The 13,506-nt window shown below is 33.3% G+C and overlaps 2 protein-coding genes across 3 annotated transcripts; one reads left to right on the forward strand and one right to left on the reverse strand.

Moving 5' to 3' along the window:
- Positions 1-2,874: 2,874 nt before the first annotated feature.
- LOC105173339 (uncharacterized protein At2g29880-like) lies at positions 2,875-3,853 on the reverse strand. The gene is made up of 2 exons (XM_088875192.1): positions 3,494-3,853; positions 2,875-3,321 (listed from the first exon to the last, which is right to left on the reverse strand). The coding sequence occupies exons 1-2, from the start codon at positions 3,851-3,853 to the stop codon at positions 2,875-2,877; spliced, it is 807 nt and encodes a 268-aa protein (XP_088731318.1).
- A 1,599-nt stretch (positions 3,854-5,452) lies between these two features.
- On the forward strand, positions 5,453-10,945 carry LOC105173321 (nuclear transcription factor Y subunit A-1). 2 transcript variants are annotated; one of them, XM_011095021.3, is made up of 6 exons: positions 5,453-5,665; positions 6,608-6,876; positions 7,610-7,689; positions 7,904-7,966; positions 9,148-9,309; positions 10,080-10,945. In XM_011095021.3, the coding sequence occupies exons 2-6, from the start codon at positions 6,651-6,653 to the stop codon at positions 10,479-10,481; spliced, it is 933 nt and encodes a 310-aa protein (XP_011093323.1). In that variant the 5' UTR covers positions 5,453-5,665; positions 6,608-6,650; the 3' UTR covers positions 10,482-10,945. The 2 variants fall into 2 exon arrangements, with proteins under 2 accessions (XP_011093323.1, XP_011093324.1); XM_011095022.3 differs by lacking the exon at positions 5,453-5,665 and adding an exon at positions 5,676-6,347.
- The last annotated feature ends 2,561 nt before the right edge of the window (positions 10,946-13,506 follow it).

Genomic DNA, 13,506 nt, shown 5'->3' on the forward strand with positions numbered 1-13,506 from the left:
TTTCTACCTGTAATAGTAATGATATGTTAGTATGGAAGAAAAATAAACTTTCTTTAATAAAATTGCGTCAAACAGTTAAAATTTGAATGTTCTTAGAATTCCACGAAACTTGAACCAAATGTAGCCCTAAACCATTGCATTTCTATGGTAAATTTTCTAAGTGTAATAATAACTACAAGATTGTATGAAAGGGAAATAAACTTTCATTAATAAATACGCGTAAAACAACTGAAATTTGATCGATCTCAGAATTTCACGAAACTTGAACCAAAAGTAGGCCTAAAACCCTTGCATTTGTATGGTAAATTTTTTTAAGTGTAATAACACCTACAAATTAGTATCAAAGGGAAACAAACTTTCTTTAATGAACTGCATAAAATAGCTAAAACTTGAACGTCGTAACAATTTCTCGAAACTTGAACCAAATTTAGGTCTAAACCCTTGCATTAGTATGGCAAATTTTCTAAGCGTAATAATAGCGACAAATTAGTATGAAAGGCAGATAAATTTTCTTTAATAGAATTGCGTAAAACAACTAAAATTTGAACGTACTCAGAATTCCACGAAACTTGAATCAAAAGTAGGCCTAAACCCTTGTATTTGTATGATGAATTTACTAAGCGTAATAATAACTATAAGTTTGTATGAAAGTAAAACAAACTTTCTTTAATAAACCGCGTAAAACAGCTAAAATTTGAACAATCTCAAAATTCTACGAAGCTGGAACCAAAAGTAGGCGTAAACCTTTGTATTTGTATGGTGAATTTTCTAAGCGTAATAATAACTAAAAGTTTGTATGAAAGTAAAACAAACTTTCTTCAATATACCGCGTAATACAACTAATATTTGAGTGTTCTCAGAATTCCTCGAAATTTGAACCAAAAGTAGACCTAAACCCTTGCATTTATATTGTAAATTTTCTATGCTTAATATAACTACAAGTTAGTATAAAAGGGAATCAAACTTTCTTTAGTAAAACCACGTAAAATAGCTAAAATTTGAACTATCTCAGAATTCCACGAAACTTAAACGAAAAGTAGGGCTAAACCCTTGCACTGACTCGTGAGACAGGGAAACAACGAGCGTTTTCCTTTGTTCATTACAATAATATAGATTGTCTACTATTCCTAATGTGCCACGACTCGTGAGACCAAATTTGGATAGCGGTAGCTTCCTCGTGATATTGCTATGGATGGAAGGCATGGACAGATCGAAATGCCATTTTGATCCAAGTCTATTTATGGGCTTAATATTTATTTAGTATTGGGCTCAACCCATCGATCAAATCACACCTTAATTGTTGCCCCCCACAACTCGTGAGATAGAAAAATATTGAGCGTGTTCCTTTGTTCACAATAATGGTGCAGCTTGCCTCTAGTCCAAATTTGCCACGACTCGTGAGACCATACTTAGGTAGTGGCAGCTTTCTCACCATATTATTATTGATGGAAACCTTAGACAGATTAAACCATTTTGATCCAAGTCCATTTTGGTCCCCTAACCCTTCAACTTGGTCCAACCAAGTGAGAGTTAATTATGAGTTGTTTGACCGAGACCTCATCACATATAAAATATTGCATGCATAAATATCAAATATTTAAAGTATTTAAATAAATGCTTCGCATGCAATAAAACCTAGCATACCTGTTGGATGATCACGAGCCCAACCTATGAGACTCACTGAGCCCGCAGTGAGTCTGTGGTTTGGCTAAGATGGCCCTATACTATTACAAAGTAATATTACTCATCAACATATAGATGGGCCTTGTGATATCTCCATGGGTCGCGTTCTCTTGGGCTTCCTTCTCTGTGGTCTCCATGGACTTGCTTAAAATAAAAACCTCACCAAAAATGTCCTATACTCCTCTCATTATAATTGAATAAGAAACCCCAATCAAAAGTTGTGGGAGTACATTAGGAGGAACATAGCAAACCTTATTATTCCAATGCTAAAAACGAGGAGGGAGAAAATAAAATCATAAGAGCACACGAGTCCACCCAACAAAAATTAGAAGACATAAGAACGACGTGCCACACAACTGTAATTTTCTTTAACGGAAGACACTGAGGATGATGTTGGGGTAGGGGGTAGGGGGTGTTTAAAATTCACTTTATTTCATCATATATAAGTTTAGTGATAAAATTTTTTTTAATTCAATTTAAATTAGTCATTTTTATGAGTGATTTTTCTATATGTTTTTTTAATTTTTTTATAAAAAATAATTTAAATTTCTCACTTTTTATTTTCAATTGCAATTTTGTCCCTTCCATATAATTAATTTTTTTAGAAAATATAACCCTTTTTAATTAGAATTATTTATAATTAGGAAATTACTTAAATGTAAGCATAACTTTTATGAATATAATGAATTTTTTGTAATTTTAAAATAATAAAACACTTGAATAAAGTCGGAGAAAAAAAATAGATAAAAATAGAGTAAAATTCTTTTAACTAAAAAGCTTTCGAAACCACACCCTATCTTTCAACATTTTAATTAACATATTCATTTTGTTATTTATGTTCTAACTTCAAAATTGTTTTATTTAAATATTTCTCCAATATTTTCATTTAAACTTTTATTCTCTAAATTATTTATTCAAGTGCTCTTTTATTTAAAGAATTCGAGTTTATTAAAGCCAAAATAATTATACTTATATATTATTTATCAATTATATTTTAAATAATTATTCAATGATAAATTTTCTATTAAAAATATTATATTTTTCTAAATTTGAATGTGGGGGAAACAAATTGCAAATTTAAAATGAGAGCTTAAAAGTTTTAAATAATTTCTTTGTAACAAAATAAAATGCTTAATAAGGGTTATATTAAAAATCACCCATTGGAAGGATTAAACTAAGGTGAGTTGAAAATCAAACATTTGACGCCTCACCTTCAACACAAATTGATCTTGCTGCAAAGAATAAATCCTGCAGTAGTCCCTCCATTTTACACAGCGCAGCCATGCACTCTTCAATATCATCATTGGAAATTTTGGCCAGCTTCCGAGTTTTGGCTTCACTGCAAGTGGTTATGGCATCAATGCAGGCATCAATTCGATTCCACTGATCATTTTGCCCCCCTATTCGCTGCACGCCTCTTGTTGCTCTTTGAATGTTCTCGGTCCCGGATGAGAGTGGATTACTACTATCCATTGCAGGATAGCTTACACCAACTTCATCATCGTCATTGTTGGAGACAGGAGGCATGGCAGAGGAGCGGGCATTACTGCCGGTGGCTACAGAAGATGAGAACATCTCAGTACATAAATCGAAATGAGGAAGACCCTTCTTTTTCAAGCCAGACTCTCTCGGATTAGCCTACGTAATCAGTCGCACTTAATTGACGTATGACAAGAAATGATGAATATATGTAAGAAATTTGTTGACCAAATGTTGTACTGTACCATTACTCTTTATTAATGAAATTTACATTTACCAAAAAAAAAAGAATATATGTAAGAAAATAAAATGAGACATGTAATACAATTACTAGGATCCATTCAGCCCAACGATCCTCACTGGCAGTCACAGTGCACGTTGTTGGGTCCCAACCAAAATCAGTCCGTTTGTATACCAAATCATAAAACTTACGCCAAAGCATTCGAAGCCTGTTAGCCTTACCTTTAAGTTGAGCCACAGTGTATTGTGTTTTATTACGTTCGTACAATTCAACCACGATTTCATGCCAAATTTGCTCACTAAATGTTGATGAGATAAGGTGTCCTTTCTTGTAATGCTCATACATCAATTCAATGAGCAAAGACACCTGTGGCATATCCCACCAAGCATCGTCAGCCCGTGACTTTGGCTCCAAAGACGTACCACATGCCTCCTTCCGCTTTCGACTCATCTACCATGTTAAAGTCACAATGTATGTTACTAAAACATCTAAAGTATTAATAGAGTAATCAGCAAATAATCGAAAACAAGCAACAACAAATGTAGACTATATAGCATTTATTCACAAGAATTTCAAGATGGAAAACATCTTTATCTAGTTATGCAGAATACAAAATTGCAATTCAATCACCTATTAGATGGAATTAGAAACCGAAAACAGCTATGTCTTCAAGTAATCAACCAAAAAACATCAGCCGGTATACACAGAGTAAATCAACCAGATTGAGTGCTCTATTTTCCTCTACTTTTATTCAGTATTGGATAAATCATAATCATAACTCATAACTTTGTATTTTTTTTATGTATATATGTATTTGTCAATTATCTTAATGTAACTATTTTTGTATGTTTACTTTGCAAATTTTTTTTTATCATTTTTAATACTTTTATTATTTTTTCAATTATTAATACAAACCATTCGTATTAGCAAAAGAAATTCAGTAAATACTAAAACTAAATCGATTAATTTGGTTTAGTATTTTATATATCATTTTGACCTATCACATTTTGATTTATCAAAATTTAATTTGATTTAATTTATTGAATAAATATCCTTAACATCGAGTATGCTAATGATCTAGACGTTAAACTAGAACCAATTAAATTGTTTATTCTAATTAGATTTAGCCACATTAAATTAGTTAAATTGCAATTTGCAAATATTGATGTAATTTATGGATGAGTCTATTTAAACTATAACCAAATCATATAAGTGTAATATATTCATTATAAATAAATCTTGTTCGACCGAAACCCAATTTAAACTAAATATAATTTCTAAACCAAATATTTTAATATAATTATTATTCACTAAAAAAAAAATAGTTGAAGGATTTATGGGTGAGCTTTCATATGATGTTTGAGAATTTATAAGATATATATACATATACATACATATATATATTACTCTTACCCAAACCAGTTTCCACACTTCATAGTCCAGTTAAGAATAACACATATCTTAAATCAAAACAGAAATTTTGGACGAAAAACATGGTTTTGCAACTTAGGCAGCTGCTTTCATCTTCTTTGTGACAGTAGTAATGGGACAAAAATCATATCATGATGAGCCAAAAAATTTGTCCGCATCGAGCTCACTTTATTTCGAGCGCCGCGCTTTCTCTTCCGACAAATGATGTCATTGTTCCAACCACAGGACTCGACGGTCGTAAAAAAAGGATGGATCGACGGGCGAGTTTCCGGGGAAGAGGAAGGAGGAGGAGAGCTGGTTTTGTTTGAGGTTCCATTGAAAGGAATGGTTGGGAGAGAAAACAATTTTAATTGATGGGAAACAAGCAAGTACATGCTAACAAGAAAAGACAACTATGACAAGCTCACCTATAATTTCAAGAAATTGAGAATTAAAATAGATATGCATTTTCACTAAAAATGGCTTGACCAAACAAATTTCCACCTACCCAAATAGTAAAAAGTAGAAAAAATCTCATTGAAAAAAACACAATCAAACAAGCTCTAAAATGTTTTACTCGCGACATTGGCATGAAAATTGAAAATTTGGGACAACAGTTTCTAAATTAATTTTCACAAATCGAAAAATATCCAAGAAAAAAAATATTATCTCTCTAAATTTAATTTTTATTCTGTATATATATAAGTATATTTGATAGATATTCCATGATTTGATTTTGTTTCTTGATCGGCCAATCGGTTTTCGAGCTTTGCACAAGAGTAAATAAATAAATGATCTTCTGATAGGTTTGGGTTTCAGTCAGAGCTTTTTCCACATCGTATAGGATTAAGGGTAACTTTTTTTTTCTTTTCTCGGTTTCTTTTATGTATTTGCTGGAGTTATTCGGTCTCTCAATCAGATTTATTGTTGTCTGTTTAATATTTGATTTTCAGAATTCGTTCTTCATTTAAGGGAAGAAAAGGGGAGAAGTTAAATTTAAAAGTTAAAAGTGATTAACTATCGATCCTTTTGTATCTAGAGATATTATTATTTTTTTTTGAGTTCTGGGATTATTGTGGACTAGGTATTGGATTTGAATAAGTTTGTTATGGTTAATCATGAAATTCTTTTCCAAATTTATTTGAACTGAGGGATGTTATAGAATTGGAATAAGAAGAGGAATTGTAATTGATGTCACTTTTGGATATGGAAGGAGTTCTGTTGTCTATCTTAGTGTTTCAGTTAGTAAATACTGAATATTTTGGTTATTGCAAAAATTTGTATGGTTGGAAGTCTTAACAATTTGATGGTTGTATGGGTTTTGTGAATCATTCAGTATGTATATATCTTGATACTAAAATAGGGAAATTGGATAGAGGGTTGAGCTCTGATGATCTACTTTTTTATTCTTCTACTTGTACTGGGAACTTAAAAGGGAGATGACTTCAATTGTTCTACTGGAAGCTATTAGGGTTCTACTATAGATTTACTTACAGTTGAAGTTCCATTATCTCTTGCTGAATGTCCATGCAAGGTATGAATGTATTCTGCTGATTTTCAGTGCTACAGCTGCTGTTTAGCTATTTTGTTTTACTGTGTTTTGGTTTGTGACAGAGAAGACTGTATCCTTTGATATTATTTGTACAGTGTAGGATAAAATTGCTTCCTTTAGAAGCTTTAACATATTTAAAGTAGCTTGATTCTTTATAATGCGCAAATATTTTCCTTGACTTCATAGATTTTCTTACTTCTTATGTAGAGTTTGGTTTCTAAGGAATTGTTCGGTCTTGTCAGATTATGATTAGGTCATTAGTTGTTTGGGGGAGAGTCACCAATAATGCCTGCACTTGCTAAAAGTAGTGATCAACAGTTGGAGACAGGTCTCCGTAGTATCCCAAACTCGACATTCTACAGTCAACCCTGGTGGCAGGGTCTTGGACACAATGGCATGCCTTCTGGAGGGCAGCAGGAAGATGGACCCGTAGGCCCTGCAACTCTGCAACCTCAAGGCACTGGTGAAGGGGCCTCCAAGGATCCAGAAATCAATGCAGCCCTTCGATCTGGTAGCCTTCTGTGCTTCACCACACATTTCACTTTTTTATGCTACGTGTAAATTCTAGATACATACTTTACTACTGATGAAAAAACGTTAGTTATCTTCTTGTTGCAATCTTTGCTGGTCATGCTATATTTCATGCTCCATTTTGGCGTTTCGAGGGCCTGAAATGATGGTTAATTGTATTTATGTTCATATTTGTGACATTGGTTTAGAGGGAAATGATAAATATATAGGAAAGCTGAAAATGGTCCTATGGTGTCCGCAATTTTTCAACTTTTTTTTTTATTACTGCCGAGCATTCTCCCTCATACTCAGTGTAATATGATTTTCATCCTTCAAGTTTTAAATAATTTCTTGACCTTATGATGTGAGTTGTGGTAATAAAAAAGAACTACTCGATTGATTGCATATTCAATTGACATAAATCTTGTTTCTATCAGAGCTACGTAAAGTTGCTTGCTTTATAGGATTGCGAACCAAAGACAAGATATTCCGTTCAATGCACAATAAACCCTCCTCTGTGGTGGGACTTATTGCTCTTGCATAAGGACTTGCTAATTGGTGCCTGCATCTGCTTGAAAATTTTGTTTACTAATTGCATTTCCTTTAAGTAACTCTTTAACATACTTTTCGAATGTGTCTCCCGGGCCAATGTACAAAACCTCTCTAATCATCTGTGTTCTATGTCTATATGCATTCATGTTTCAACTAATTAAGATCTATTTATTCTTTTCCAGGATTAAATGGAAGCAATAATGGGCAAGAAAAGCAACACCTTGATGCAAATTCACAAATGGAACTTGTGGGTCATTCAATTGTAAGACTCTCTCTCTCGCTTGTTCTGTGTCTGAGCTGCCACCCAACCGTGCGCCCCTCTCCCGGTTTGGTGCGTGGCTAGGTTATATGAAAATGCTGTTGATTTGCTGATCGAGTATCTGAACGTTACAGTTGCAATGATAAACTTTGTGGATTCTCTATCTGTATGTTTGATTAGATGAGATTCCATTAATTATTTACTTCTCTATTTACAGATGTTGACGCCTTATCCATATGAAGACCCACAGTATGGGGGAAGGTTGACTTATGGAGCAACAGTAAGAACAAATTCTGGCTCTGACCCTCCAGAATGGGGAAAGAAAATAAACGCCTGAAATCTATCTCTTAAGATCATTGGAATGCGAATGTGCGTTTTATTTGGAATACAGACTGAAGAGAGAAAATCTGTCATATTTCGGTGTGCATATTCGAATGTGCCGTTTTATGGCACTAACTATATATCTATCTTCTCTAATGTACAAAAGTTGTCATCAGCACATATGCGCTCGTGATCACATGCATGCATAACTGCATATCTAAACATAATGTGCATATTTCTTGTGTGTCTATTTATGCATTTGTAGACAAGATTATTATAGTTAGAACAAATAGTATGTTTCTCATGGCTTGCAATTGCTATGGGCTGAGTCAATCAATGAAGAGACTGATAATTTTCGCCTCAATTGATGAAATGGCAAAGATCATTGCGTTTGGAACAAATATTTCCACTTTATATATTATATTATTTGTATGAACATCTAAAGCTGTATGAATGAGGACTTAAAACAAATTCCATAAGCTGTTGTTTCGTTTAAGCTATAACTACTACCAAAGATTGTAAGCTGCAATTGGGAGGCAGCTAGTTAGACCCCAAGTCCATGTGTGTCTCCACTTCCCTTGCTCAGGAAATCCATCCAAATCTTGTTTCATCATCATATATTTTCTGTCTGTTTTTTCAGAATCTCGTTTTCTTCTCATCTGTGTTCAAGTTAAATTCGATTGACTTTCCCATTCTTTTTCCATTTTCTGGTCCAGAAAGGGGTGGGGGGTTTCTTTATTTGCACTTAGAGAAAAGATGATGCTTCCTGACTCCTCAGTTTGACATGTCTCAACTTCACACTTGAGGGGTGCCTCTAACTTAATCCTCTCTGAGCCATGGTCTTATTCAGTTTGCAGATAAGCTTTATGCATTTCTGCTGAATTCACACCATCATGCCATCTACTCACATGGGATGTCTACTTTTAGAAACACTTCAATTGATCCATGTGTCTTTTGAATGTTTAGAATAGGAAGAAATTCAGTTTCCGGATCATTGTTAAATTGGCTTAGACTATTATTACAGCTATGTTGTATCCTCAAACATACTGTGTTTTACTTGGTGGCTTTATTCGGCGTCTTGGGAAGTATTCTCACTTTTGTTTGGATGTACACTTTAAAATATTTCTGGGTTGGTTCCAGGTACACCACTTGCTTGGATACCATCCAGCAAGAATGCCTTTGCCACTGGAAATGGAAGAAGAACCTGTTTATGTGAATGCAAAACAGTACCGTGGAATTTTAAGGCGAAGACAAATGCGAGCAAGAGCTGAATTGGACAAGAAATTGGTAAAAAACCGGAAGGTAATAGAATGTCTCCCCTGAATTCTATGGGCATCTCCATATCTTTGAAGCATATACCTCTCCCATATTTTACGTTTTGTTTGCATAATCACCCTTTTGTGGAGTGAAATAGCTGGTGCACCTCATATCCCTCTTCTAAATTGGAAAATTGAAACATTTGGAAGTAACAATTCTTGGACAAAAGTTTCAACTAATTCTTTCTGTCACAAGGCATAGTGGATGCCTTAGTTTAAATTATAATCCTGGGCTCTGTTCCTGGAGTGTGCCAGTTGAAATCTAGTTAACAAGTATCTGAAAAATGGGACATGATGTTAACTCGTGGTTTTTGTACAAGTCACATTATATGTTGACATAAGTGTTGAATGCTTATATATAATTTTCCCTCTCTATCTACCATCATTTTGTTTTCATATGTTATACTGAAGATTCTTAGAATGTTAGTAAGAAAGTCAACCGTAGGTGAATGCATAGAAGCTGAACACGTTTTGCTTTTCATCGATGGATAAAGTTTCTTGTGTGGATTGTCGGATTAAACTGTGGTTGCTCTTTCTTGTGAACAGCTGCTGGTTGGAATTGGCTTCTTTTTGTCCGTTCTGTACCTAATTTATTGGCTTAGTTCCTTATTTGTTACATTCATGTGACTGCTAGGACTACTGTGACTCTTTACCTTCCTGAAGCCTACAATAAGTATCCATGAAGATTTTATCGGCATTACTTTAGCTTTTCCTTCAGATATCCTGCTTATGTTCTTTGTGAATTGGACAATGCAGCCTTATCTGCATGAATCTCGGCACCAACATGCTATAAGAAGAGCAAGAGGCTCTGGTGGCCGTTTCCTTAATACGAAAAAGCTTGATGGTTCTGGCAAAAACTCTACATCCGGGGAGCAACCGAAATCTGGGGAAATTACTCACACACAATCTTCGTCTCCTGCTTCTGCACATTTGTCTTACAACCGTAATAATATATCTAATCAACAAGGTAATGGGGCATCTACGATTCAAGGAACACATAAGAAACAGAATCTCCCAAATGGATTCAGCCACGGCAATGGTCTGGCATTGTATTATGCAGACTCCACTAGAAGAGACCTGGAAAATGACCACTTTAGTGAGGATAACCGGACCTCACTGGTGAGCACCGCCCCACAGGGGCCTTCCTTCAGAAAATGAGAAGCTACTCCTTTGTGGTGGGTGATAAGTCGCCACTGCCCCTCCATGATGTTTGCGAGTGATATGCTCGTGTTCAGTTATAGGCTGGCTTTGCCGACCTATCTTACCAAGAAGCCAGGTAACTTCCTCTGACTTGGCTTTTGTCAGGCAATTCATTCTTGGCTGTTAGTTCTATGGTGCAGGGATAGGAAAAGGTTCTTGCATTACTTTGACCCACTGTTATCCATTTCGCCACCATTTCATCCATTATGTAAATTCAGAAAAGTGTAAAACCATTCGTTGAGTCTGTGAAACATTTAACCATTCGTAAACATAGATTGCAAATTGTTCCTCGTTGGAGAGAATTGTGTCAGCTATGTACTACTTTTGGCTCTTCTTGTGACTTATGTGTTGTACATTCGCTATGCGATGTTCCGATGTCCAGTTTGGAAGTTATGCTAAACTTTCTGTCCACTCTTGCACTATGCAGATTTCTGACGTTACATACATTTTGCAATATCGCTTATCATCTGCTTTAGGGCTTGTTTGAAATTGCTCACACATGTACTTTGAGCTCGAATGTATTTTGGATCTCAAGGGAGAAATAGAGAGAACTAATGCGTGAGCAGGTGGTGATCGTAAAGGGACATGTTGTTTCATCTACGGGATGAAAGTTCACAATGAAGATTGTCCAAGTAGTCTTCTATTTTCATACATTTATTATACTAGTAAATGTGCTTATTGCAAGTGTTTTTAGAAAAATATGTACCTTAAAAAATGTTTAATAAATCAAGAAAGAGTTTATTGTTGGGCCAAAATGCATAAAACCTCCATTTGTTTCAAAAAGTCGTTTAAAAATTCATTTCTATTTTAAAAATACGCTAAAAGCTTTGTAAAGTTCAAGAACAAACACCATTTCCTTTAGTAATTAACGGAAGGTGCATTACATGTGCTATTTGTGGATGTGGAGTTATTTTTTAATTGTTTTACTTGCACTTTTCTTAGGTGTCTTTTACCAAAATGCCTTTTTTTGTCTTTTGTTTTGTTTTTGTATTTTTTTATAATTTAAACTGCAATATTAAATTATATTTAATTTATTTAATATATAAATATTAAATTAAATTATATTATTTTCAATTATTTAAAATATATATTTTTAATTACAATAATTATTATTATAATTACTTTTAATTAGCTAAATTTAAAATATTCTTAAGTAACTAAAATATATTTTAATTTATATAATTAAAATTAATTAAAAACTTAAAAAAAAAGAAAAAAGTTAGGAGTTTGCGGCGCAGGAAACTTGTCTCTAAATTTTCAGCGCCATCCATACGAGTTTCTGGCCGCCAGTAGTACCATTCGGATCCTTTTTTCAAGAGGAATATTTTTATACCTTCAATTTGAATTTTCGTCAATTGGAGAAACTGGACTCAAGCCACGACTACCGAACATGTTTACTGTCGATTCGTTTTTGTTAAGTCAAATCTCGACCGCAAACCACTACTATCAGACTCCTCTCTTCAAAACGATTCTAACGAGATTGATGTCACTTATTTTGGTAAAGTTTTTGTAGAGATCCGATAATTTGAAGAAGTTGCCGTCAATTCTAACGCAACGGAGATAGTGGTGGGATTGGGGGTGGGGTGGGTAGTTTTTTTTTTTTTCATATATATAATAATAATATATTTTTTTATTTTTAAATTATTTATATATAATATAACTTAAATAATTTGTTGAATCTAAACTTTTCATTTTTTTAAATTTAAAGGTTGAGATTAATTGATTAGATCTAACGATCAATATTTGATTAAAAAAAATCCAACGGTTATTAAAATAAAATATAATATATATTAAGTAAGGGTATAAAACCCCCTATGTTATAAAACGTCGGCTAAAAATTTCTTTTTGATTTAAAAATAGGCTAAAAGCCCTCCCTATATTTTGTAAAACTCAGCAACAAACACCCATTTCATTAGTAATTAACGGAAGGTGCATTACACGCGCTCTTTGTGCATGTGGCGATATTTTTTAATTATTTTTGACATTTTCTTAGATTTTTTTTTACTAAAATGCTATTTTTACTTTTATTTTTTTATATTTTTTTATAATTTAAATTATATTTAAACCCAAATAATTTTATAATTATTAATTGTTAAATATAAAATTATTTTTAATCAATTAAAATATATATTTAATTATAATAATTATTATCATAATTATTCTTAATTAGCTAAAATATTTAATTATTATAATTATTTAAAATCTTCTTAATTAATTATAATATATTTTAATTGATATAATTAAATTAATTAAAAAAAAAAGAAAAAATTGAACGAGATTTTCGCCCCTTTTTCGCCGAAAACTTGTTTCTAAGTTTTCGGCCCCGTCCGGACGAGTTTCCGACGGCCAGTGGTACTATTTGAATCCTCTCTTCAAGAAGAACATTTTTATACCTTTAGTTTGAGTTTTCATCAATCGAAAAGATTGGGCTCAAGCCACGATTGTTGAACATGTTTGCCGTCGATTCATCACCATTCGATCAAATCTGAGTCTCAGACCACAATCATTAGACTCGTCTCTTTAAATTCTAACTAGACCAGCCTCACTCATTTTGGTAAAGCACTTGCGGAGATACGATGGTTTTAAGAATTCGTGCTACCACGACGGAGATGGTGGGGGGTAAGGAGGTGGGGCGAGGTAGTTAGTTTTTTTTATATAATAATAATATATTTTTTTAATTTTAAATTATGTATATATAATACAAGGTAAATAATTTATTGAATTTAGACCTTTTATTTTTTAAAAATCTAACGATTGAGATTAATCGATTAGATCTAACGATCAATATTCGATCAGAAAAGATCCAACGTTCATTAAAATAAGAAATGACATATGTTAAGTAGGGGTATAACAATCATTTTGCAAATAATTAACACCGTTAGTTGGATTTAACGGAGAGGGAGCAATTGAGCTGAGTTTTACAAAACACAGGAGGGGTTTAGCCTATTTTTAAAATAGAAAGAATATTTTTAGCTGATTTCTT

This window comes from Sesamum indicum, linkage group LG11 (assembly GCF_026168435.1).
Source record: "Sesamum indicum cultivar Baizhima isolate 11 linkage group LG11, ASM2616843v1, whole genome shotgun sequence".
Lineage (NCBI taxonomy): Eukaryota > Viridiplantae > Streptophyta > Magnoliopsida > Lamiales > Pedaliaceae > Sesamum > Sesamum indicum.

Excerpts from the sequence above, each read along its gene's own strand:
- LOC105173339 (XM_088875192.1), bottom strand. The coding sequence starts at position 3,853 with ATGAGTCGAAAGCGGAAGGAGGCATGTGGTACGTCTTTGGAGCCAAAG. Across the intron at positions 3,322-3,493 it reads GTTGGGCTGAATGGATCCTA|GCTAATCCGAGAGAGTCTGG; the intron begins GTAATTGTATTA and ends CTGATTACGTAG.
- LOC105173321 (XM_011095021.3), top strand. The coding sequence starts at position 6,651 with ATGCCTGCACTTGCTAAAAGTAGTGATCAACAGTTGGAGACAGGTCTC. Across the intron at positions 7,967-9,147 it reads GGTTGACTTATGGAGCAACA|GTACACCACTTGCTTGGATA; the intron begins GTAAGAACAAAT and ends GGTTGGTTCCAG. Across the intron at positions 9,310-10,079 it reads AATTGGTAAAAAACCGGAAG|CCTTATCTGCATGAATCTCG; the intron begins GTAATAGAATGT and ends TGGACAATGCAG.